General features: G+C 42.3%; 1 protein-coding gene across 1 annotated transcript in view; it reads right to left on the reverse strand.

Moving 5' to 3' along the window:
- LOC309567884 (transmembrane protease serine 13-like) overlaps positions 1-26,301 on the reverse strand; it is a 139,139-nt gene that overhangs the window by 58,515 nt on the left and 54,323 nt on the right. The window contains exons 2-4 of the mRNA XM_082273396.1: positions 10,840-10,954; positions 8,948-9,049; positions 552-680 (exon numbers count right to left, since the gene is read on the reverse strand). Coding sequence (XP_082129522.1) covers positions 552-680; positions 8,948-9,049; positions 10,840-10,954 — 346 coding nt within the window. The remainder of the gene's footprint in view (positions 1-551; positions 681-8,947; positions 9,050-10,839; positions 10,955-26,301) is intronic.

Consider the following 26,301-nt stretch of genomic DNA (forward strand, 5'->3'; position numbering starts at 1 on the left):
GGAAATGTCCATAATAACCCTTCATTCTACAATTCTACAAAGCTAATAAAGTGACTAGAGAATTTCAGCTATGAGGAAAGACTACAAGCATTGAACTTATTCTCTCTGAAGAAGAGACGCTTTAGAGGGGATATGAAGTGATGTACAAATACCGTACTGGTGACCTTAGCATAGGGAAAAAACCTTTCAGTGAAAGGGAGTTTAAAAAGACACGTCCCCATTCACTGAAATTGGAATAGAAGCGGTTTAACCTTAAACTGCGTAGAGGGTTCTTTACTGTCAGAGTGGTAAGGATGTGGAACTCTCTTCCACAAGCAGTGGTATCAGCAGGGAGTGTCGATAGTTTAAAAAAACATTTGATGGGCACCTTAACGATCACAACATACAGGGATATACAATTTACTATTGACATAAAAACAAGCACAGGTTGAACTGGATGGACTGGTGTCTTTTTTCAGCCTTACCAACTATGAAACTATGTACAATATGTATGAATACATCTCACTTATAAATAAATAAATCCCTAACAAATATGAAAATAGGCATCTTACCACATCCGGCCTCATCTCCACCTTTGTCACACTCAGCTATCCCATTGCACAGGGTCACGTTGGGTAAACATTTTTCTCTTACCATGTAGTTGTTGTTGGAAGAGGATCCTCCAAATGCATTTAATTTATCTTGGAGAGAAGGGAACATTTTCATTAGTATAGGTTTATATCAGATCAGATTCTAATCAAATAAAGAATAATCGTCATTGTGGAAAAATGTAACCAAATATACTTTACAATCATATCTTTCAACAGTGTATTACAAAGCAGTGTTCTCAGCTGGAAGCCCATTTGCCACACATGGCTCGTCAATGCTATAGGAGTGGACGTGAAGACCGTGGTGAAGTGTTACAACATTGCGTGTATTGCAAGGAATTACTGCGCTTAGTAAGTTTAGAGACATCCTTTGCTAGTGAATATGACCTTAGGATACCTGTGTTTACCATGGCTCCTGACACTTGCCCAGCTGCATCAATGAAAGGCCATTGCCCAGAAACACTATCTTGCCTTTTATCACTTTGTGTACTTTCTAGCAAATGAATGCATAATAGTTTGTGTAGACAATCCAGTCTTCTTAGGAAAATGTTCCCCTGATAATTGTTTTGGCAAGGGAATTAATTTACTTATGCATCTTTTTGCTCACACGCTCCTCCTATATATGTCTAATGGCCACTATATTGTCCCATAGGAATGTATGGAGACCAAGTTCTGACACTGAAAAGCATCCAAGTTTTATCCAATCAGAATGACCAGGCTCTAATTCATCCCAAAGGTGTTCTATCGGGTTGAGGTCAGAACTCTGTGCAGGTGGCCAGTCAAGTTCCTCCACCCCAAACTCGCTCATCCATATCTGTATAGGCCTTGCTTTGTGCAGTGGTCCAATTCATTTGGTGAAGGGGGATTATGGTGTGGGGTTGCTTTTCAGGGGTTGGGCTTGGCCCCTTAGTTCCAGTGAAGGGAACTCCTAAAGCGTCAGCATTCCAAGACATTTTGGACAATTTTATGCTCCCAACTTTGTAGGAACAGTTTGGGGCTGGCCCCTTCCTGTTCCAACATGACTGCACACCAGTGAAAAGTCATGATGGAACATTCAAAAGTGCTTCAAGTTTTCATTTGTTTTTAAAGCATATGTAAACCCTCACCTGAAATGAAAGGCAAAACATTTATGCATACATGTAAAAAAACATTATAAATACCCTTTTCCCTTTTTTATTTAATATATTTTATATTTAGGTGATCACATTCCCTCTGTTCTCAGCTACAGCAGGAGCTTAGGGAGGAGACACAGCAGCACACTGAACTTCTCAGTGAAAGGCTGTGCAGAAGTCTGATCATTGAAGGAGAGCAAATTGTGTTCCCAGCACAGCTTGAACGGACCAGGCTGTGCTCTCCTGCTTAGTGTGGTCAGGTTTAAATAGAAAAGCAGAGCGACTGGCAGGAACACCAGGGATTTTACACAAAGGAAACAATGCAAAGAGAACAGGATATTTTTTTCATACAAGTACATAGTACAGCAGGCACATATCAGGAGAATGAAATGTTGGGTTGACAAATTCTTTAACATTAGATTGTGAAACAAATTTACTTTTTCAACGGAAAAACACATATGAGAAACATTTTTGAGAAGTATTTTCCATTTTGCTACTTTACAATTTTTTTTTGCCACTGCTCTCAAAAATTAATTACCAAATTGCTTCACTAACGATTAGAAAATGAAACAAATGTTTTAAAATTGTATGTTACCCTAAATATTTGGTGAAGAGAGAAGAAAGTCAGAATAGCTGCACTCTTTAGATCCAGTTAAAGCCATCTTCTGTAAAAATATATAAATCAGTGAATATGTAGTAGGATGGGGGGGGGGGGGGAGACATGGTAATGTGTTTCATGTTGTGTTTAGTGCTCACTCATACTGAAATTCATAAAGACTGGCGCGGACAGATTTGGTATAAGTGCTAAACACAGGGTGAAACACCTTACCTTGTCTCTTTCCCCCGCTGTAAATTGTGGTGTACTTGGATTTCGCTAAGGCATTTGATACAGTTCCCCATAAGCGCTTAATTTATAAAATAAGGTCTGCAGGTATCGACAGCAGGGTTTGCTCATGGATACGGAACTGGCTAAAAGGGCATGTCCAAAGGGTGGTAATAAACAGCGCATACTCAGACAGAGCATACTCAGTCTGAGGTGGCAAGCGGGGTCTCCCAAGGCTCAGTCCTGGGACCAACCTTGTTCAATTTATTCATAAACAGCATTGAGGACGGGATCAGTAGTTCAATATCAGTTTTTGCAGATGACACAAAATTGGGCAGGGCAATAACTGCACAGCATGAAGCAGATATCCTACAGAATGACCTGGACAAAATAACAAAGTGGGCAACGACATGGCAAATGAGGTTCAATGTGGAGAATTGTAAGGTTTTACACTTGGGGACTAAAAACATAAAAGCACAATACACGTTAGGAGGGGAACCCTTGGGGGAATCAAAAATGGAGAAAGATCTGGGAGTCTTGGTTGATGATAGATTAGGCAACAGCATGCAATGTCAAGCGGCAGCTGCCAAAGCCAGCAGAATATTAGCATGCATAAAGAAAGGGATGTATTCCAGAGATAAGACTATAATACTTCCACTTTATAAAACTCTGGTCCGACCGCATCTGGAGTATTCTGTCCAGTTCTGGTCGCCAGTCTTCAGGAGGGATGTGATGGAGCTGGAGAGAGTCCAGAGAAGGGCAACTAAACTGATTAGGGGATTGGAGGACCTTAACTATGAAGAACGTCTGCATTCGCTCGATTTATTCTCCCTGGAGAAGAGACGCCTGAGGGGGGACATGATAGCAATTTATAAATATCTCAATAGGGATCTCAGCTTAGAAAATAAGCTGTTCAGTCAAAGGGATTGCATGAGGACTCGAGGGCATACAATGCGATTAGAGGAGAAGCGTTTTAACCTCAGGCAACGTGGGGGGTTCTTTACGGTTAGAGCTACAAGATTGTGGAATTCTCTACCACAAGAGGTGGTTTCTGCGGGAAGTATGGTGGCTTTCAAAAGACTCTTAGACTTACATCTCAAGGATCAGAACATTAAGGGCTATGTTAGATGATTACAGCCACACACATCTACACAGGTTGAACTGGATGGACTATTGTCTTTATTCAACCTCACCTACTATGTAACTATGTAACTATTTATATAGGTTTATAGACAATAAAGATGGCTTCTAACTGGATGAAAAGTGCAGGCATCCAGAGAATCTTCTTGCTTTCATCTGACTTGGGAAAGAAATTGGCTGCACACCTTCATTGGTCCAATAGATTTATTGAAACCTATATAAAACTGACACCGGGACAAGGACACAGACCATAGAAAGGTTGACGCGTTTTACACTGACAACGTGCTTCTTCAAAATCAAAAGGTCCTGGTGGCAGTTTTATACATGTTTCAATAAATCTATTGGACCGGCGGAGGTGTGCAGCCAATTTCTTTCCCAAGTTGTATACATGGATGCGAGCCGGGGCTAGCACCCAGTCCCACCTGTCCTCAGGATTTTACCTCTCACCTGGAGCAGCGAATTGGCCTCTCTGTTTTTCTTTCTTTCATCTGACACAGTTAGGAGCCGGGCTAGCACCTTCCTGAAGCCAGTCGAGTGAGTCCTGTGGTGTTGGCTATCTGGAGCAGTGGCTTGTTTACTACCCTAAATATACTGTATATTGTTTTCTATGTGTGTGTGTTCACATGTGTATTTTATAAATAATGGGGGATTCATTTACTAAAACCAGAGAGTGCAAGATCTGGTGCATGGTTGTTCAATTAAGCTTTGACAAAAAAAAAAAAAAACTGGAACCTGATTGGTTTCTATGCAGAGCTGCACCAGATGTTGCACTCTCCAGTTTTAGTAAATCAACCCCATAGTCTCTATTATTTTCATGTAACTCTTCCATTTGAAGTAGCTGGTTGATCCTGCCAGTCACCGTTCCTCCTTGTTCTAAACTAATCACACAAAGCAAAGAAGCTGAGCCATGTTAGTATAGTTGAAGGGTTTTTTTTTTTATCTCTATCAGCTTATTTAAGAATACAGGGTTTGCCGTCGTCCCAATTTAAATGTGTTTCTGGGTTGGTACCTCAAGCCAAAAGTTTATAGGTGGGGACTTTTTAGGCAAGTAGTAGTATTAATATCGTTTTGTAAAATAAATCAGAAATTTAATGTTATATACTTGTGATACATATATACAGTGTACAAAGATATATTGTGACGGGTTAGAGACCCATGTGAAGGAGGTGTGAATAGTAGGAATTGGTGACAGGTGTTGATTAAAGTGACTTGTTTAGGAAAAAATCCTCTCTTCTGTTAGAGAATTTCTCCTGCGTCTTTACCCAACGCGTTTCGGCTCTCAGACGAGCCTTTTTCAAGGTTGTTGTCACCGCTCTACAGTAATTATACAATAGTATCATTAGTTTTCTTTCAGTAAATACCACTGATTTTATTCAATGTGGTATCTTAGGAATATTCAATATCTGCATATACATCCATCAGTGTTTTCTCCGTGTGTGATTATGATTCTCCCGTTGGGACAGCGAGAACCGTTGGCTGCATCCTGGAAGATATTGAGCTATTAGGAGTGTGATAATATAGTTCTATATAGAGTAAATGTTGGTTTTTGTCACTTACAATTAGTATTTGGCCGAGTGCTGTCTGTTTGGGCATACACCTGTTCAAATACTCCTCCGATATCGAGATTTCTGTGTTCCTTTCCGAGTTGGAGTTAAAGCACATAAATCGTGTCTGTTCGGAAAAATATATTTTCTCAATTGATTTCCTAAGTCTTATTCTTAAAAAAGCTGATAGAGATAAAAAAAAAAACCCCTTCAACTATACTAACATGGCTCAGCTTCTTTGCTTTGTGTATCTTCCAGGATGCAGCCAACGGTTCTCGCTGTCCCAACGGGAGAATCATAATCACACACGGAGAAAACACTGATGTATGTATATGCAGATATTGAATATTCCTAAGATACCACACTGAATAAAATCAGTGGTATTTACTGAAAGAAAACGAATGATACTATTGTATAATTACTGTAGAGCGGTGACAACCACCCTTGAAAAAGGCTCGTCTGAGAGCCGAAACGCGTTGGGTAAAGACGCAGGAGAAATTCTCTAACAGAAGAGAGGATTTTTTCCTAAAAAAGTCACTTTAATCAACACCTGTCACCAATTTCTACTATTCACACCTCCTTCACATGGGTCTCTAACCCGTCACAATATATCTTTGTACACTGTATATATGTATCACAAGTATATAACATTACATTTCTGATTTATTTTACAAAACGGTATTAATACTACTACTTGCCTCAAAAGTCCCCACCTATAAACTTTTGGCTTGAGGTACCAACCCAGAAACACATGTTAGTATAGTAAGTTTTCATCTTTTGCCTGGCCATTCAGAGGTACTGGGCACTGTACAGATGCACAGCATGCCTGTACTGAGTAGTCTGTTCGGTGGCCACACCCCTTGACCAATCACAGCCTGCCTCTGGCATACAACCCCTCCCCCTCATCTCCCTTGAACATACCCTCTGCTCAAGCATGGCCTGTATCTTGCCTCAAGCTGAACAGGAATATAGGCACAATATGGTGGTAATTCAGTAAAGCCACTGTGCCGCTTTTCTAGCGTTAATCCCTCTTGTTAAAGTATTGCACCAAATTCATGAAGTATTTGCGAAACTTTCAGTTCTGATAGCACCAAAATCAGGTAGTTCTACAATGCGTCACTTTTATATTATATCAACTTTCAAAATGACAGATCATATTTTACTAAAATAGAGCTAATTAAGACCAACTCTTGTTTGGCATACGGAGAGAAAAACTGGCTCCGACAGATTTTGCAAAAGCATCTCGCATGCCTTCTAAAAACGGCGCAGCATGAGCCAAAATTCTAGGACAAGCTCTAGACGGGTAAATGAATTAGATGCATTCTGCACCACTTTTACAACTCATAAACGACACTTTCACAAAATCTGTCTGCCCCAGTCTTGAGGTATGTGTCTGCACAGCGTCCTGTAACCCTGCTCCCCCCCCCACACCCCTAAGATCAGGATGGTCACATGAACTTTTAATATTATGAAAAAAAGGTAAGAATGTTCATTTCTGAAACAAAAGCAGTTATGGTAGCTGTAACTGTATTGGAAAGTGTCTATAACATTGTATCAGGGACATAACTACAGGGGTTGCAGAGGTTGCAAATGCAACCGGGCCCCATGCTCCAGGGGGCCTGTGCGGCTCCCCTGTACACCTGGATAGGAGGGGCGGCGGGGGCACATATAGAGAAATCACTGTCCTCCTTTTTCCTCCTGTAGCTGCAGGAGGAAAATGGAGGAGATTGGTTCCTCTGTATGCTGCCCCTGCCACTCCTCCTATCCAGTTCACTTGTGTTCTGCTGTCTCTGGGCCCCTGTGTGTTCCCCTGGTCCCGCCCAACACCCCCCCCCCACACACACACCACACACACACACACACTCACTCACTGTGCTCCCTTCCCTTTTCTGCCAGCTGCTGCAGGGGATGTGTCACAATAGAGAACCAGGAAGGGGTCGATAAATATGTAATTTACCAGCTCCTTCCTTTTCTGAATGGACAGAGTCATAGTCAGTGACATTGTAAAAAAAATAAAATAAAATGATAAAAAATAATACAATTAAAATACCAAAAAATAAAAACTACTGACACCAGTGGGTGAACTTCCAGGATCACATAAGTCACTCTTGCAACCGGGCCCTGGCATTCCACCACTGTGGGGAGGCCCCAAGATGGCAGGAAGGGCGCCCACTGCAGAAATTGTGAAAGGGTCCCGCTGTGAGACCGTAATAAAAGGCCCCACAACGAGAGTAAAGGGCCCCAGGATCAGTGGGAAGAGCCCCTGGCTGGAAGGGAAGGGCCCCAGCCAGGGGTTTGGGGGGGCCCTTCGTGGTTTCTTGCACCGGGGCCCTGAAGGTCCTAGTTTTGCCTCTGCATTGTATGTTCACAACTACTTTAAAATTAAACATTTTGAATGAAATTTTACTAGTGTATGACCAGCTTTATGCTTGCCTGCCTCCGATACAGCCTAAAAAGTCACAGAGCGACTTTTCAAAATCATTCTAGCTAGACCTACCCTTGCGCTGTGCACTTTCAGTTTAATCTTATAAAGTGAGGCCCGGAGCAGGAGCGGAGAGATAGTGGAGGGCCAGCATGACTAGGTGGACAGGGGAGTGGTAGAGGTTAAAAAATTAGGAAGCAAGTTCAGGCAGTGGTGTCATGGGGGGGAGCCTAAGTTGTATAGGTTAGCTTCAGGGGAGGTGAGGCTGGCAGGCAGGAAGAGGTGGGATCTGCTGGGGGGCGCCAAAATCCCCTCACTCGGCAGAAGAAGCGTCCCTCCCTCCCTCCCTATTGTTTGAAATCTATTTGTTGGTTCCTTGGTGGGGTTTGTTCTTTTGCTTTGTTTTGACAGGTTTGCCTGGGATGTTGTGGCAGCTGTGGCGTCTTTTTGTTGGTCTTTGTTGGCAGGTGCAAGAACCTTTAAGTCAAGGTAATGGTTCGGGACCCACTGGTGGTAGGTTCCCTCTGGTGCGTTCCAGTTGAGGTCAGTTTGACTGGAAGGAAACATGAGTACACTGCGGGTAGAGTGTTGTCTCAAAGCTGGAGTTTTGCGGCTGGAGGCCTAGTATGTTTAAGTGGGCCCGCAGTGTAGTATTTATCTGAACATAAAAATGGGGGGCCTCAAAGACCAACAAAAGCTTTAACTGTTTTTTGACGTTTCTGTTTTAAGGAATGTTTTTTTCCTTTATGTTAATTTATGTTAATTTAATTTGAAATTGGTTAATAAAAGGGCTGCTATGGCCAATTTTATTCCACTCACGGTGTCGTCTCGATTATTGGGATAAGGTAAAGGTGAAAGGGTGTAAGTGGGTGGTGGGTTGGCCGTTCAGCCAGGTTTATAGTGACATCTGTTCTACGCTAGTCAAGAGTTCCCTAGTGGTATAAAAACTCTCCATAGCACTGAATACAGAATGCACAGTGTAAGTGCGGGCCTGGCTCAGAAGATTTTGACAATTGCCTCTGTTTATTCCTGAGTGATATATTGGACAGGTAAGTACAAGGTTGGAAAGGGCTGCTGAGGATGAGGGGACTAAGTTATAATTGTAACTTTTGGTGCAACTCAGTCAATATCTGATTAGATGACGTGGGTAAGAGAACTTTGCACATTTCATTTTTCTCTAAACATCAACTACCTAAAGGTACACATTTATATTGTTTTTAAGATACCAGTTCTTATTTTTGTGGTGTGTAAACATTTGTTCTGTTTGTTAGATGAACAGCTTGTTGTATACAAGGGAAACAAAGGACCAGGTGACTTACATGCTGTTATGAGACCAAGTCCAATAACGACGACGATCAGAACAATAAAAACAAAGATGCTAGAGGCACGGCTTGAAAAGAAGGAAAACGGGAACTTATTTGCTGAAATGAAAAAAGGTAACATTGGTGAATGACATGGAAAAGCCCATATGATGAATGCTTATAACATGAAAGAGAAGGAATAAGGAAGGTATACGATAGGGAGATTTTGATGATTACAAATTATTGTGTAATACTAGGGGGCCACCTCGAGCTTCAAGACAGCCCCTTCTGTCCTGGAATGTTGAACTCTTGCAGATTATTTCCTGTTTTCCACTTAAAATTAATCTAAAGGATACCTTGTGGGTCTCTACGGTGAACAATATAATGCATATGGAGGAAATGTTGACATTAGATAATAATACCTTTGAGAAATATAGAGTACTATGGTACATTGGCTTTACTTTTCCACCTCTGATACCCTCAAGGAACTGCTACTGCCCTACAATACTCATGAATCAGTGCAACCTTAAAGCGGAGTTCCGGGCACAGATGTAATTTTTTAATGAACATACTCCCGGGACAGTCAGGGCTAGCATATTCCACAATGGCTAGCCTCTGATCTGTCCCGGTTCGCACTTACCTTTTAGAAGAAATACTTACTTATAAAATTTCTTCCACAGCGTTTCCATCTTTCTTGTGGGCGGCTGAAGCCGGCGCGGTCCTCTTCTGTGTCTTCTTCCGCGTCTTCTTGTCCCAGAATGCGCCGCACCGGCCCGTTACGTCACTTCCGGTGCGACGCCGCATTCCTAAACAGCTTCTGGGCATGCCCAGAAGCTGTTTAGCAGGGGAATGCGACGTCGCCTGGAAGTGACGAGCGGGGCCGGTGCCGTCGCATTGATTCCTGGGAGCGATGACGTTTAGCTCCCAGGAATCATCGCAGCGCAGGAAGTGACGGGGTGAGCCGCGGCTCCGAGGGAGGAAGTACACTGAGGTGAGTATTTACGATCGTCAATTACAAGGTGAGTTTTTTAAAAAAAAAAAAAAAAAAAAAAAAAATCTAACTATCCAATTCCTTTTCAGGTTAGGCTGAACTAGCGGACGGGCACAAAAAAAAAAATATTGTTTTTGTGCCCGGAACTCCGCTTTAAATTTCATACTTGGGAGACAACAGGGTCCCACCAGTGATCCCTTACAAGACCCTTTGGGTTTTAGCGCTCACTGTTCTGGCTGAGTTGTTTGCCCCCCTGTGCTCTTTTTATCAGTTTAATTATAAATGATATTACTTTCATCAGTATTTCTAATAACTCCATTATTTTCTTGTGTCAGTGTATCGCTCAGGACTCTATTAATTTTTTTTACCTTCTTCTGCTCTCTCTATATCTATTTCTAGCCTCGACCATCTCAGGTCGTTTCCTTTTTCTTTTTTCTCTCCTCTCTCTCATATCCCTTTATGCAGTCTACGCCATTATATTTTTGGGTTGTTCCTTCTCTCAAGACCACATGTGTACAGCCTTTACTTATATGCTTATTGATTATGTTTGCTCTTACTCTTTATGGTTTATACAATATGTATAGGACTTTACCCAATCTTGTTGTGGCTTTATCTTCATATCTGCCTGGTGTTTTGAAACAATAAAAATGTATGTTTGTCTCTAAAATGAACAGGAACAACGATTTACGAAAAATATATGATTTTCTGATGCAAGATCCAAGACCAACAGACATTACTGTACTGTACATTGCTTGTTTGACTGATTGGTCAATTCATGGTACGATTCTTTTTTTCAGCTGGTACAAGGGTGTACCAATTTGTTCCTAAACATCAGTGTAAGTCGGTTTCTGTGTTTGTACCAATTTTTTTGTGCATGCTCAGCATTTCAATATTTAACAGCAATACAACTGATACTCACGTCGTCTTTCCATTACGTAAGAAGGCGCAGGAGGGCCTGGTTGAATGGTATATGGCTGGTAGATAACATTGTTGCCTGGGATACCATAAGCTGGATAAGGTCCATTGGTGTATGGCTGGAAAACAACAGAAAAAAGCAGGTCAGACCATTCAAAATAATTTTCAATAGTGTTTTATAACTGGACATTTAATTGCAAGTTGGTGTTATAATGTTTGTGTATAAAATGTTTTTTTCCTTTACTTTTTGGATAGGGAAGGGGTAAAACCCATACGTGTTTATTTTCTGCTGTACTTGTTCCATTGGGAACATCTCTCCAAACTTCCTGTCCTTGGAAAAGGAATGACCTCTCTACAGAGTTAAATTGTCCTCTTAAACAGTTTTCTCCATAACAGGTGATGCCCCTTGCAAGATTTATGTCACACTTGCAATTATGTTGCTGTTGAGAGTTTACCAGAGGAATTGTTATGGAGAACACAGCATAAAGGTGAAACACCCGCACTCTCGCCAGAAACCTACACTCCGGATTGAGCTGGTGAGAAAGTGATACATACAAAGATAGTAAGTGTTCTCCCTGAAAATTCTAAGGATTCTCTTACAGGTCACGTCTCTCCAGTAATGGGATCATAAGTGTACCATTAGCCCCACCCACAGAGACGTGTTAGATTGGGAATTTCCTTTTGCTTTGTGACTATTGGCATCAGGACAAAGTAAGACGATTAATCACTTAAGCCCCGGAAGATTTTACCCCCTTCCTGACCAGGGCCTATTTTGCGATTCGGCACTGCGTGACTTTAACGGACAATTGCGCGGTCGTGCGACGCTGTACCTAAACGAATTTGACGTCCTTTTTTTCCCACAAACAGAGCTTTCTTTTGGTGGTATTTGATCACCTATGCGATTTTTTGATCATGCGCTATAAACAAAAAAGAAGCGTCAATTTTGCAAAAATAACAATATTTTTCACATTTTTTTATATGAAATTCCCACAAAAAAAAAATTTTTTTAACATTTTAAGCCAATTTGTTTTATGCTACCTATGTTTGGTAAAAAAAAAGTCGCAATAAGCGTATTTTGATTGGTTTGCGCAAAAGTTATTGCGTTTACTAACTAAGGGAAAGATTGTCATTTTTGTTGTTTTTTTTTTTAACGAGTAATGGCGGCGATCTGCGATTTTTTTTGCGGGACTTCGACATTGCGGCGGACAGATCAGACCCTTTACTGACATTTTTGACACTTTTGGGGTTACCAGTGACATTACTACAGTAATCAGTGCTATACATATGCACTGTTACTGTAAAAATGACACTGGCAGTGAAGGGGTTAACTTTTTTTGAGAGGGAGGGGTTAAGTGTGTCTCTAGGGGCGTGATTCTAACTGTGATTGGATGTGGCTACTGGTGTAAGAACAGAGATCAACGGTCCTACATAGCAGAACCGTATGATCTCCATTCTTACACAGGGGAGAATGACAGGCGCTTTGTTTACATTAGCCGCCTGCCTTTCTCCCGCTGTAGCGGACAATCACCAGTGCCCGGTGGACATCGGGTCCTCCGGGCACACGCGCGGGGGGGGGTCCGTGACCGAGAGGCAGTGCGCCTCCGGCGGCGCGCGCTCGCTCCCTAGAGCCTCACAGGCTAGCGACGTGGCCCTACGTCGCTTTGCCTGTGAGGGGCTGAGTGCCGCAGTAAATAGTCGTGCGGCGGTCGGAAAGTGGTTAATCTACCTAGTGACAAAGAAATCTTTTTCCATGTTATCAGCCTGTAGGCAGGTGCAGTCTGCTTTCTCCACTGCAGGTGGCATTCAACCGCCGTGGCATTGCAGAGGAAGTCAAGAGTAACCTAGTTCTTTTATGGTTTCCTGGGTCACAGGGGGCAGCTATCCGATTGGTTGCTGGTGCCTCAGGTGACTCTGGCAACAATCTTGGGTCAGGCAGAGTCTATTGAAGACCTGGCTCCCAGGCTTGGCAAGTAAGTAGAGGTTACCCATCTGGCAGGGAAAGTGCTTAGCATCAGGGAGAGGTTCTGGAGGAGTAGAGAACGTGCAGGGAAATGCCACCACATATGGAAGCCTCCCCACTTAGGTACGGACCGGCCAAGCCGCATTCCACCACTCGAAACAGATGCTGATGGCACATCTGAGACATATTGCTTTTACATGCTGTGAGTGCTTCTGGTCCGGTTGCCTTCCCACCAGGCCGGTTCTGCAATTGCCAAAATTCAGTTACAATATATTTCTGTTTCTCTGCACTGCGACTCTAAATGCTTTCTGCTGCCACATCAATCTGCACTCACCCACACACTCTTTCCAATTCTCCCTTTTGGACTACAAAACGCCTCTTTCAGGTTAGGGGGGTGTGAAGAGGAGGCTGTGTTTTGTAGTTTAGCAGGGCAAGACTGATCACAGTGCTTGAGATTTCAGTACAACAAAGATAGCATTCTTAGCTCACTGCAGGAAATTAAAAGCTCACAGGATTTCTGGCAGGATCAACAGGTATTTTTCTGTACTTGCAGCATTTATAAAGAGACAGGAAATTGGAAAATGTATATTTATTGTAGATTTATTGTTGATATATACTTTTTTTTTTTATATAATAATCTTTATTTTCGCATTTTCAAACACAAATGGACAGAAAGAACAAACAATACAACAAGAAAGAGAGGTAACAGATTGAATTCAGCTTTTGCGGTGGTATATCACACAGAAACAAAAGTCATGTTTATATCAGACAGTGTTGACAACATGAGGAGTGTGCCCATTGGCCAAACAGAGGAAAATCATCATTCAATTCCTGTCCCGATAACCGGGGCCAGTCCTCAGGGACTCCGGTGGAGTCATGACAGTCAGTAATCTAAGTCACTCAGCATAGTTGCCACCCCCTATTACACACTAAAGTTTAGAGTAGAGCTGAGACAGAAAGGAAGAGAGAAGGCAGTGCTCCTAGTGGAGTCGCCAAAAGTTGGAAGGAAGAGAGAAAGAAGAAAGTCAGCCCGGAATGTGCACGGACCCCGCGGAGACACTCCCTGGGGAAGGAACCCTAGTGATGGAAACCACCCAGCAGTCCACCCCGAGTACCCTAGGTGTCAAAAATCTCCTCCGAGTAAAACATCCACCCAGTCCAGACATCCTTGAAGCGAGATTGCATCCCCCGCAGGGACAACACCCTCCTTTCAGCTTCCATAACCAAATTAACCTTCCGTTTCCATTCAGCCAATGTGGGACATGTGGTCTGCTTCCAATGCCTCAGAATGAGACACTTGGTGGCATTCAGCAAGAATGGGATAACACTACGTTTCTATTTCTTAATGAAAGAGCGGGTGTCATGAAAAAGGTACTGAAGAGGGGTGTGGTCAGGAGGGGCGATAGCCAATTTTTGTATCCAGGGATGAATGCGATAGCCAATTTCTATATCCAGGGATGAATTGTAGATATATACTTGATGTTTTCTTTTATTGTGCACAGGCATACAAAAACTCCAAAGTGCAAAGTATGAAGTACGAAGTCAAAATTACCCTAATAACTAATTTATCAGTATTGTTAATCACAATAAACATTTAATAAGCACACAATAACCAATTATGTATGAACCTTCATTGAACATGTGGGCTGTACATGTGGACCCCCCCAAAAAATGTCTGGTCACCCAAAAACAATAAAAAATATAAATACAGACAACCTACTTAAAAAAAAACCTCTAAGGTTCAATAGCCATGGTTGCTTTTTCCTACTATTGGGTAGTGTTGGGTACAGATTATTTTACATTTAGCACATCTTGGCTGTATTTTAAGGAAAGTGAACCGCTCACCCCTGAAGGGGCTGCTGAGAAGTGACCCAGGTCTCCCTTATTAGAATACAGACACTGTTCCAAGCTCACCAACAAATGTAGGGTTAGTCTAGGCCTGGGGTGTCTTTTTTGGATTTATTGCAGAAAACAAAAGGGTCCTTTTCCAGACCAACCTTCACAGGTGATACCCTCCAGCAAATGTCTGTCAATCAGATGTCCTTCAGGCCCTCAGCCAAGCACATGCTGTTGCCCAAAAAGCAACTCCAGTACACAAGCTGCATCCCATGGGCACCAGACCCAGATCAAGAACACTCTGAGCAAGCCTCCAAAACATTTATCTCCTCCCCCAGACACCTTCTGGGTGGCCCTCCCAGCCGGATTGGCTGAGAACAAATACGTTTTCATAAATTGAATGGTTGGCTCTTCTGCTGTATTCTCCGGAAACTTCTTCCAAAGGTAGGTTAAATCAGCCACTAAGATTAGGGAAGCCTGACCAATTTTAGGAACAGCTCACCACTCCATTAAGTACAGCAGAGTCAAAAACAAAATTTAGCCTACCCAGGAAAGAAAATGTATCCATCCATTTAAAATCATGAACCATATTTTTTATTTGATTACTCAGCCATCATTACATCCTGTCCTAATGAGAATATATTTTCTAATGATATTTCTAAAATAATGCCAGATGTGCTATTCTGTAACAGCTGCTATAAGAGGCTATCAATTTTTCTACTTAGCAGTAAATGATGGAATAATTTGCAGATGCAAAATTTTTAACATCTTCATCTCTATGATTGGGAGAAATGACACACATGTTCATTTGTTCATCCTGTTGCGCACTGTCCGGGTGAACTAGAATTGTGAAATCTGTCACTTGGGTACCTAGAGGTGGAGATCCCCCCTATGACCTAGGACAGTGCTATCTGCAGCCTGGGCCTATCTTCTAAGGGGTCTCCATAGGGACAAGACCTTGCTTTGGCAAATAACAAGGTTACTTGTAGGCAACACAAGGTACATGAAAGCAGAGAGGAAAAGCAGCGCCGACTAAGTGCAGCCTCAGCAGGTTTATTAGGGGTTAAAAAGTGTTAAAACACTCACAAGGGTAGGTCACTGTATACCAGGCTCTTACCCATACAATATTAGCAATTTGAAGTGCTATCTTGGCACCACCACATGTTCCTATTCTAAAATTGATTATCTCTCCTAGAAATCAATGAACGTAATTATTGCAGTTAAAACAAAAGTCTCACCAGATTACATAAACCTACTTTTCTCCTTTTTTCAAACATAATTTAGCATGCAGTAATTTTTTTACAACTCAAACACCTAAAGAACTGGCAAAGACCCTCTATAGTATTTGATATTTCTCTTATTTTTATTTTTTTTTTAACTTTATTAATATTTTACTTTTTTTTGCCACCTAATTCTTCAAAAGTGATATATAGGAAAATATAATTTTTATAATATATTGCTAACAACCTTTGGTTTCCACCGGCTTTTTCTTATTTTTCTCTCCTGCAATGCTACTATCTTTATATAAGCGCTCCACTTTGTTAAGAACATTTGATCTCAGCACCATCTAGTGGTATTCTGTAGCGACAGCATCTTATAACCCAGCATTGTTATTTCAGGTTATGGAACACAGTATGGGCTTGTTTACACTTACTTTAGTCTCTGAAAAGCGGTACAGGAGTGGCTGATGGACATTAAGTGCCGGTTCACACTTATGCGATGTGAGAAGGCTGCGAATTCGCAGCCTGTTCCCGCATCGCAAACGCACCCCTGGCAGTTCACACTGCCATATGCGATACGCTGGGGGTGTCAATGTAATCTTAACGACACCCCCAGTTTGATCGCATATCGCAGTGCGATCTTGCAGTTCGCATGGGATCGGATCGCACAAGTGTGAACCGCTGTGCGATCCGATCCTGATGCGGCTGCAAAAAAGGGTCCTGTGCGTCTTTGCTGCAGGTGTGGTGCGAATTTAGCCATACAAAGTGTATTGCTAAACTCGCACCGCACAGCCGATCGCATGTAATGAAGGAGCAGTGCGCTCCGACATTACATGCGATCGCCGCAGCTGCATCAGTGTGAACCGGCTCTAAGAAAGTGTTGGCATCACCTCCTAAATGCCTTCATCTTTTTTTTTTTTTTACTACAGCCGAACTGGGTTTTTAAATAAGAATGTTACGCCACAACTGTGAATAGACCTCCTCCATCACACAGCTCAGAGAGCCTTAACTACTAAGTGCCGGTTCACACTGATGCGGCTGCGGCGATCGCATGTAATGTCGGAGCGCACTGCTCCTTCATTGCGATCGGCTGTGCGGTGCGAGTTTAGCAATACACTTTGTATGGCTAAATTCGCACCGCCCCCGCAGCAAAGACGCATAGGACCCTTTTTTGCAGCCGCATCAGGATCGGATCGCACAGCGGTTCACACTTGTGCGATCCGATCCTGTGCGAACTGCAAGATCGCACTGCGATATGCGATCAAACTGGGGGTGTCATTAAGATTACATTGACACCCCCAGCTTATCGCATATGGCAGTGTTAACTGCCGGGGGTGCGTGTGCGATGCGGGAACAGGCTGCAAATTCGCAGCCTTCCCGCATCGCATAAGTGTGAACCGCCACTTAAACTAACTTTCCCCACTCTGAGTCCCCATGGTCTGTCCAGGATTACCCTGACATCCCCACCCTCCCAGTGTGGAGCCCAGGAAGCGGAGCCCAGAATCCGGACTGCGGATTCCACAACTATTTTAGGAGGAAACCTGCAATATCATCGTTACCATATACAGGCGCATCTCATAAAATTAGAATATTATCAAAAAGTTAATTTATTTCAGTAATTCAATTCAAAAAGTGAAACTCATACATTTTATATAGATGTGTTACACACAGTGTGAGTGATATATTTCAAGCTTTTCTTTCTTTTAATTTTGATGATTATGGCTTACAGCTAGTGAAAACCCAAAATTGAGTATCTCAGAAAATTAGAATATTACATACTGTAAGACCAATAAAAAGGATTTTTAATACGGAAATGTTGTCACAGTATAGTATGCACTCAATACTTGGTTGGGGCTCCTTTTGCATTAATTACTGCATCAATGCGGTGTGGCATGGAGACGATCAGCCTGTGGCACTGCTGAGGTGTTATGGAAGCCCAGATTGCTTTGATAGTGGCCTTCAGCTCATCTGCATTGTTGGGTCTTGTGTCTCTCATATTCCTCTTGACAATACCCCACAGATTCTCTATGGGTTTTAGGTCAGGCGAGTTTGCTGGCCAATCAAGCACAGTGATACCATGCACATTAAACCAGGTATTGGTACTTTTGGCAGTGTGGGCAGGTGCCAAGTCTTGCTGGAAAATTAAATCAGCATCTCCATAAAGCTGGTCAGCAGAGATAAGCATGAAGTGCTCTAGAATTTCCTGGTAGAGGGCTGCGCTGACTTTGGACTTGATAAAACACAGTGGACCAACAACAGCAGATGACATGGCTCCCCAAATTATCCCTCTGCTGCCTCTGCTTACCAGCTTTATGGAGATGTTGATTTCATTTTCCAGCAGGACTTGGCACCTGCCCACACTGCCAAAAATACCAATACCTGGTTTAGTGATCATGGTATCACTGGGCCAGCAAACTTGCTTGCCCTAAACCCCATAGAGGATCTGTGGGGTATTGTCAAGAGGAAGATGAGAGACACCAGACCCAACAATGCAGACGAGCTGAATGCTGCATTTAAGGCAACCTGGCTTCCATCACACCTCAGCAGTGCCACAGGCTGATTGCCTCCATGCCAGGCCGCATTGATGCAGTAATTCATGCAAAAGGAGCCCCCCGAGCAAGTGTTTAGTGTATACTATAGTGTACATGGACATACTTTTCAGTAAGCCAACATTTCTGTATTAAAAATCCTTTTTTTTAAACCTTTTAAGCCTTTATTTATATTTTTCTTCATGCATACATGTGGAAAAACTATAAAACTTTCACCAATTTTTACCACACAGCTCCAGAAATCCCTTAAACCCCACCATACAGAATCTCACAACCGTGGACAGGTGTACCCACTGTATATCATAACCTTTGGGGCTTCCTTATATGTAAAAATTCTCCAGGCAGGTAGCCAACTACATTCAAACAAAAACAAGGTGGATAAACCACCTATCTCCTGCGCACAGAAAAGCCGACTCCCTGACTGCTCTGTCCACGGGACTTTCAAAATGGCGTCTTGGTTGGCTAGGATCCTGCTGCCTAAAAGGACTGGGGCAGTCCAACAATACTGTAAACAAGAAACACAAAGAAAGGCGCATCGACCTAGTGCATTATCCTCAATATGGGCTTTATTGTTAAAACATAAAAATGGCTACTCACAAGCAAAGGTATAAATCAATCACATCGGACTCAAAATCCTGAGTATCAAGAGTAGTCCACACGAATGTCCCTTGTCCTATTAGGATGACGGCTGACACATTTCAAGGCATACGCCTCTTCCTCAGGCTCTGAGGAAGAGGCGTATGCCTTGAAACACGTCAGCCATCATCCTAATAGGACAAGGGACATTCGTGTGGACTACTCTTGATACTCAAGATTTTGAGTCCGATGTGATTGATTTATACCTTTGCTTGTGAGTAGCCATTTTTATGTTTTAACAATAAAGCCCATATTGAGGATAATGCGCTAGGTCGATGCGCCTTTCTTTGTGTTTCTTGTTAGCCAACTACATTCAGTTTGACCCCAAAACATTCTTTACTTCTCTCGGGATAAGACATACATAGTATCACCCACCTTGAAAGGTTTAGGGTCCTTTCTCACAGGTTTCATCAGTTCAATCAGGTTTTGCTAAGAAAAAGCTGATGAATGCTGATTAGTTTGTACATCTGTCTTCAGTTCCATCTACAGCCATTTTTGCATCCTTTTTTTTTTTTTTTAGTTGTTGAATGAACCAATCATAGGTGACAAAGGTAGAATATTTTTCTTGCCTAAAAATGAACCTGAATAAAACGGACCTAAACAGATGACATCTGTTTACATCTGTTCAGACCCTTCTAAACAGAAAAGGATGCAGCCTTGTTGAGTTTACAAAAAACGGATCTGAACAGACACAGATGTAAGCTGAAGTGATCCGGATTGATTATCTGTTTATATCCGTAAGCCCATAGGAATGAATTGCTGTTCATTCTTTATTCAAAAAGGAAAAATGAAAAACAGACAAATGGTAGGACCATGATAAAGGACCCTTAGAGTACGAAGAAGCAGGATATTCACTATATGTGGATTCAATATAGACCTCACTTATGACAGTTCCTTGAATAACTCAACTATTTATCTGATTGGCTGAATCAAAGCCTCCATTGATGAGGAAACTCGCACACAAAGATTCTTTGAAACAGGGAAGCATTTTATTATTACTTTGAATATGCCAATGAGAAAGATGACAGATGCTTGTTTTAAGATTACCACTTAGGATCTTAAAAAGCATTTTCATGAATTCTTTGATTCAATGAGGTCCCCTTAACAAGTCATGCTTTGTTCTCAGGTACCATTTGTAAAGCCACAGTTGTACTGCTGATGCTACCACCTCCCATCCAGGAGGATGAGAAAAACTCTAGAAAACATGTTTTTTTGCAAATACAAGTGAATAAAAAGTTAATTTTTTTTATCAATACATGATATCAACTCAAATCAAAGGTTTATTTACTTAAATGTTTTGCAGTGTTTGATCATGAAATGACGAATATCTTCCGAAATCCAAACCGTTACAGCTCCATGAGTTGTCAACAACTGTATTTTTTCAGTCATAAACTCTATTGATATATTTGACTAAAGAAATAATTTAAATGTAAGGGTATATCCTGTAATTTTATACAGTATATATATAGTATATATATTTTATATAGTGTCACTAAACCCAGGACCCTACATTCAATATATCTGGTCTTCCACAGTACACAGAACATAGAAATGCAATTATTTTAGTAAATATAAACTGCTAAATAAAAATACCAGAAAGTAGTGCTAAATCAAAAGACAAGTGATTCATTAAAGCGGTAGTATACTCCGCTTTTTAATTTTTACCTACAGGTAAGCCTGTAATAAGGTTTACCTGTAGGTAAAATTAATATCTCCTAAACCTGCATGGTTTAGGAGATATTCACCTTGAATGCAGCCCGCTGACACCAGCGGGGCATGCGCTCTGAAGGTCCGGCGTATCTTGCAGGACCTTCAGAGCTCCTTGCCGGAAAGTGAACTCCCGCATGCACGCGCGGGAGTGATGTCATCGCGGCTCTGGTCACTCACAGCGCCGGACCCGCCGAACACAGAAGAGTCGCCCAGGGAACATGACAGCTCCCTCAGCGGTGTCCAGGCAACCATGTGGGGGCTTCATTCTAAGGAAAGTATTTCATAATGTGCTAGTATGTGATGCATAGTAGCACATTATGCCATTGTCCTGCAGGGTTTTTTTTTTCTTTACGCAGGGGATACAACCGCTTTAATAAATCAAAAATATAATTAAAGTGAAAAACTGAAAAAAGTGACAAAAAATATAATATGTGAAAAAATGATATCAGTCCATAAGGGCCATCCCACAAAGACACCAAAAAAGTTTTTCAAGTAACAAAGTCCAAAAGATTAGATCCACAATGCATTTCTCAGATGGATGTCTCCACACTCCAAATTTCTGTGCACCCACCACCAAGGGATACCATATAAATTAGGCCCTTACCAGATTGCATGGACCATCACATGAATGGTCAAAAGCGCTTGTTTATTTCTGTTGATCAGGATGATTCCAGGCACCAGGCACATGTCCAATCAGGATTGTTCCATTTTTTTGTTGCTCTTCTGAACAAAACCTTTTCATCATGCTCATGATCAGTGTCATGCATTATAGCAGTGTTCCCCAACCCCCGGGCCGCGGACCTGTACCGGTCCATGGATCAAGCGGTACCGGGCTGCCCGAGGAGCTTCAAATTATTTTACTGTCTCAGCAATGGCGGCCGGTGCGTTTGGGGCGCAGAGCAGTGCGCCCCGAGCCCACCCATTGTGTGACAATAGTGAATGAAAATTGGCTATTGTCACACAGATCCTCCTCCTGGACAATCAGGAAGCGGGTCCTCCCGCTTCCTGATTGGCCAAAAGGCAAACCCCATGCCATTGGCCGAGGAGGAGGCAGGAGGACTCGAGGAGAAGCTGGGGGACTGAGGAGAAGCCACCGCTGCCTGAGGTAAGTGCACTGGTCTCGCGGGGGGGCACACTGGCATCTCTGCATTGAAAGGGGGAATGCTGGCATCTCTGCATTGAAAGGTGGCACGCTGGTACCTCTGCATTGAAAGGGGGCAAGCTGGTATCTCTGCATTGAAAGGGGGCACGCTGGCATATCTGCATTAAAAGGGGGCATGCTGGTCTCTGTGCATTAAAAGGGGGCACGCTGGTCTCTGTGCATTGAAAGGGGGCACGCTGGCATCTCTGCATTGAAAGGGGGCACGCTGGCATCTCTGCATTGAAAGGGGGCACAGTCATCTTTTGTGATTTATATATATTTCACAGTTATTTTATCTGGCGCAACACTATTTTATGTTTTTATTGTTTCCAATAGTGAGGTGTGAGCAAAGTTAAGTGTATGCTGCCGGATTTGTGCACTTTATCTAATTTTAAAACAAGCGGGCCACGGAAAAATTATCAAACGTTTACCGGTCTTCAGCGATAAAAATGTTGGAGAGCACTGCATTATAGGACCTATTTGACCTTTAATTATTAGCCCAAAGAACCATAGATGAATTGAAGGGGCTACATCTTACATATATCTTCAGAGCTTGGACAAGTCCAAGGCCTACAATCCAAGCTAGTATGCCAAGCTAAGTCCTGTTACACACAGTGGGTTCTCTGAGGGAGGACTACTCTGTCTGGCAATGACTTAACTTGCAGAACCACCTGGAATGCTGAACAGTTCCCTAGACAAATCCTTAAATGATCTTGCCTTGAATTTTAGTTGCCTTGAACCTTGAACCCTTTGCTCCTACCATGAACTTCCTGATTTAAGCCATGTCTCTGCACTTCCTGGTTTCCAGAATATTGTGCCTTCTCCAGCCAATGTCTCGCTTGTCTCTCCTGTTGCCATCCATATCTTTGGCTTGTTCCCCGACTACGCTTCTGCTGAATCCAAACCTGCAACTATTCTTTACCGACCTTTGGCTTGTTCCTCAACTACGCTTCTGCTTGATCCCTACCTGCTATATCTGCTATTTGACTCCGGCTTGCTTACTTCCTGGTGGGGCATTCCTGAGGACCGCGACCTGGTACTAACACGCAGCAAAGCCCATCTCCACCTTCAGGAGCTCTGGTGAACACCAGTTAGTACTTAGATTCTGCACCTCAGGTGGACCTGTGTCATTAGCCAGGGGGACCTGTGTTAATATCTTTCCCGCTTGTCGGTGGGTGTTGCTCCCCTTCTATAACTATTGGAAAAAAGGATATAGGGATGCGCTGGTTAGAAATTAGCGGTTGCCGCACTTACAAATCCCTGAATACCAGAAATATAATGTGTTGAAAAAATATACTAATGCACTGCCTAGTGAAAAAACACAAATACAATGTATCTAAAATCTTTCTTAGTGAAAGAAGTAATCCAAAAACATGGATAACATAAAAGTGAGTCAAAGTATCAGTGTATAAAAATATGTAGCAGAAAATTGCATTGATATAATCAGATACAAATAAAACAAGTGAAAAAGGAATTGCAATGCTTGGACAGTTCCTTAGGAAAGTCCCATGAGTGATGAGTGAAGAAAGAGTCCACAGCCAGTGAAAACAAAGCTGAATGTGCTAATACAAATGCTCCTCCCGGTGCTCAGTGATCCACCTCCATGTTAATTAGTAGATAATGGCCGCTTACTAAACATCAGCGGTCATGTAGCATATATGAGGTAATGTTCAATACATTTCAACTACCAGTTCAGTAATATGCAGGCTTATATGCATAGCTTACTCTTAATTGTATATCCTTTTGCATATGTTTACTTGCTCTCATACTGCTGGCTATATATTTCTTATTATAGAAAAATGTCTGTTTTCCCACCCTTAAAACTCCTAAAGAAGCAGGCAACCGCGAAACATGTTGAGTATTGACCAGCTGTGCTCTCATTTGTATATATTACCACCTTAGACTGACTGGACACAATAGACTAAGCACAGTTGAGTCATTGTAATGGGTGTAACTTTTTAATGTACATTCATATTTTGTACAAATATTTTTGTTATGTTGTATTTTTGTAATAAAATTATATTGATTTTTCATGGCCTGATGTGTGTCTATTGGTACCAAAAAAAATCCTCCAGCCCCTCATCCCCCCTTTTTTCTGCATTCGTACTTGTATAAAAAAAAATCTCTGGTGTTCCTGTTAGTCCCTCTGCTCTCTTATTAACCACTTAAGCCCCGGAAGATTTTACCCCCTTCCTGACCAGGGGGTTTTTTGCGATTTTTTACTGCGTGACTTTGACGGACAATTGCGCGGTCGTGCGATGCTGTACCTAAACGAATTTGATGTCCTTTTTTCCCCACAAACAGAGTTTTCTTTTGGTGGTATTTGATCACCTGTGCGATTTTTTGATCATGCCCTACAAACAAAAAAAGAGCGTAATTTTTGCAAAAATAACAATATTTTTCACTTTTTTTTATATGAAATTCCCCCCAAAAAAAATGTAAAAATCAAAATTTTTTAACATTTTCGGCCAAATTGTTTTACGCTACATATGTTTGGTAAAAAAAATCGCAAAAAGCGTATTTTGATTGGTTTGCGCAAAAGTTATCGCGTTTACTAACAAAGGGAAAGATTTTTGTCATTTTTGGTGTTTTTTTTTTAACGAGTAATGGCGGCGATCTGCGATTTTTTTGCGGTACTGCGACATTGCGGCGGACAGATCGGACCCTTGACTGACATTTTTGACACTTTTGGGGGTACCAGTGACATTACTGCAGTAATCAGTGCTATATATATGCACTGTTACTGCAAAAATTACACTGGCAGGGAAGGGGTTAACTGTATTGGACAGGGAGGGGTTAAGTGTGTCCTAGGGGCGTGATTCTAACTGTAGGGGGACAGGTCTCCTAGTGTAAAAACAAAGATCAACGGTTCTACATAGTAGAACCGTCTGATCTTCATTTTTACACAGGGGAGAATGACAGGCAGCTTGTTTACATAAGCCGCTCTGTCTTTCTTCCGCTGTACCGGCGATCGTAGTGTGACCGGTGGACATCGGGTCCGCCGGTCACACGCCCGCACTCCTCTGTGAACGAGCCGAGGCGGGCGCGCGCCTCAGCGGGCGCGCGCTCGCCCGCTATTGGCTCTAAAAGGAGTGACAGGCGAGCGACGTAGACCTACGTCACTCTGCCTGGCCGGGGCTGACTGCCGCAGTAAATATACTGTGAGCAGTCGGCAACCGGTTAAAAACTGACAACACTAAGCATAAAAGCACAACGTGGTCAGTTTTCTGGCTGTGCTGAGAAATTGGCCAGCTCTCCCCCAATGAATACACTGGTGCTGAAACACCCTTCCCTGCAAATCTATTCACAGGGAAGACCAGTGTGCTACTGTTTCCCCTCCCCCAGCTCTCTGAACTCCTTTTGCAGCTGAGAACAGAGGGTACGTGACCACTTATAAAGAAGGAAAACATTTATTTACAATTCTTTTTTTTTTTTTTATATGTTGTAGCAGGGCGTCCCAGAGAGAGCCAGGAAAAGTCCTGTTTGGGGTTTATACATCTACCAGGCTCCTCTCATACACGTTCAGGGATCTCTGATCTCTGATATGATTCATATCTTGGCCCTCTCCCCCAGGCCAATTTATACTAACTTGAAACAGACAGCCAGTGCTCTCGGCCTGGGAAACCAGACAACTCCTGTCTGTAAGAGCAAGAGGTTGATAAAAGCTAACAAGTTGTATATGTGGAAGCTGACAAGCTGTATTTTTCCTGTTTGTTTTCTGAGACACTGTACAGCACCTGTATATAGACTTGTAAATATCACAAATAAACCCAGCACTGTGTCACTACCTTCTTGGATTTGGTATCTGTGCCTGAGAGACTGCTTTTTCCAGGGAGCTTCGTACCTGCTACCTGTTCCCGCTCACTAGTATACACACACGTTCTGCCTTTCATTTCTATTTTAAACTGAATGGGTTGTTTTAAAAGGTAAGGGATCAACAACACTTTTTAAAAGACCTAAAGAGGATCTTTATAGATGGGCCAATTACCCTTTATCAAGGTTTGGCAGAATCATCTCAGTCAAAATTACTCTATTGGCCAGGTTACATTATTATTTTAGGACCCTACTAGTAGCAGTTCCTAGAAGATAATTACTTCATTTACAATCTGAGATTTTGAAATTTGTTTGGGGCAACAAATGCCCTTGAATGAATAAATTAATGTTGTATTCTCCAAAACCACATGGTTTGGGCCTTTCCAAACTTCATGCTTATTTCCATGCTGCTCAAAAATCCAAACTGGCTTATACCACGGCAAAAAGACCCACGCCTTTTTAGGTTTCTATTAAAGCCTCTCCTGCCATCCATATGCATTTGGATCTCTATTTGGCTTCCTAATGGATTGCTCCCCTATATCCTTATCCCTACTCCAACATTTTTTGGCCATCTGGGACAGGCAATAGGCGCACAAACCTC

The sequence above is a fragment of the Pelophylax lessonae genome, assembly GCF_965119305.1.
Source record: "Pelophylax lessonae genome assembly, chromosome: 12".
Taxonomy (NCBI): domain Eukaryota; kingdom Metazoa; phylum Chordata; class Amphibia; order Anura; family Ranidae; genus Pelophylax; species Pelophylax lessonae.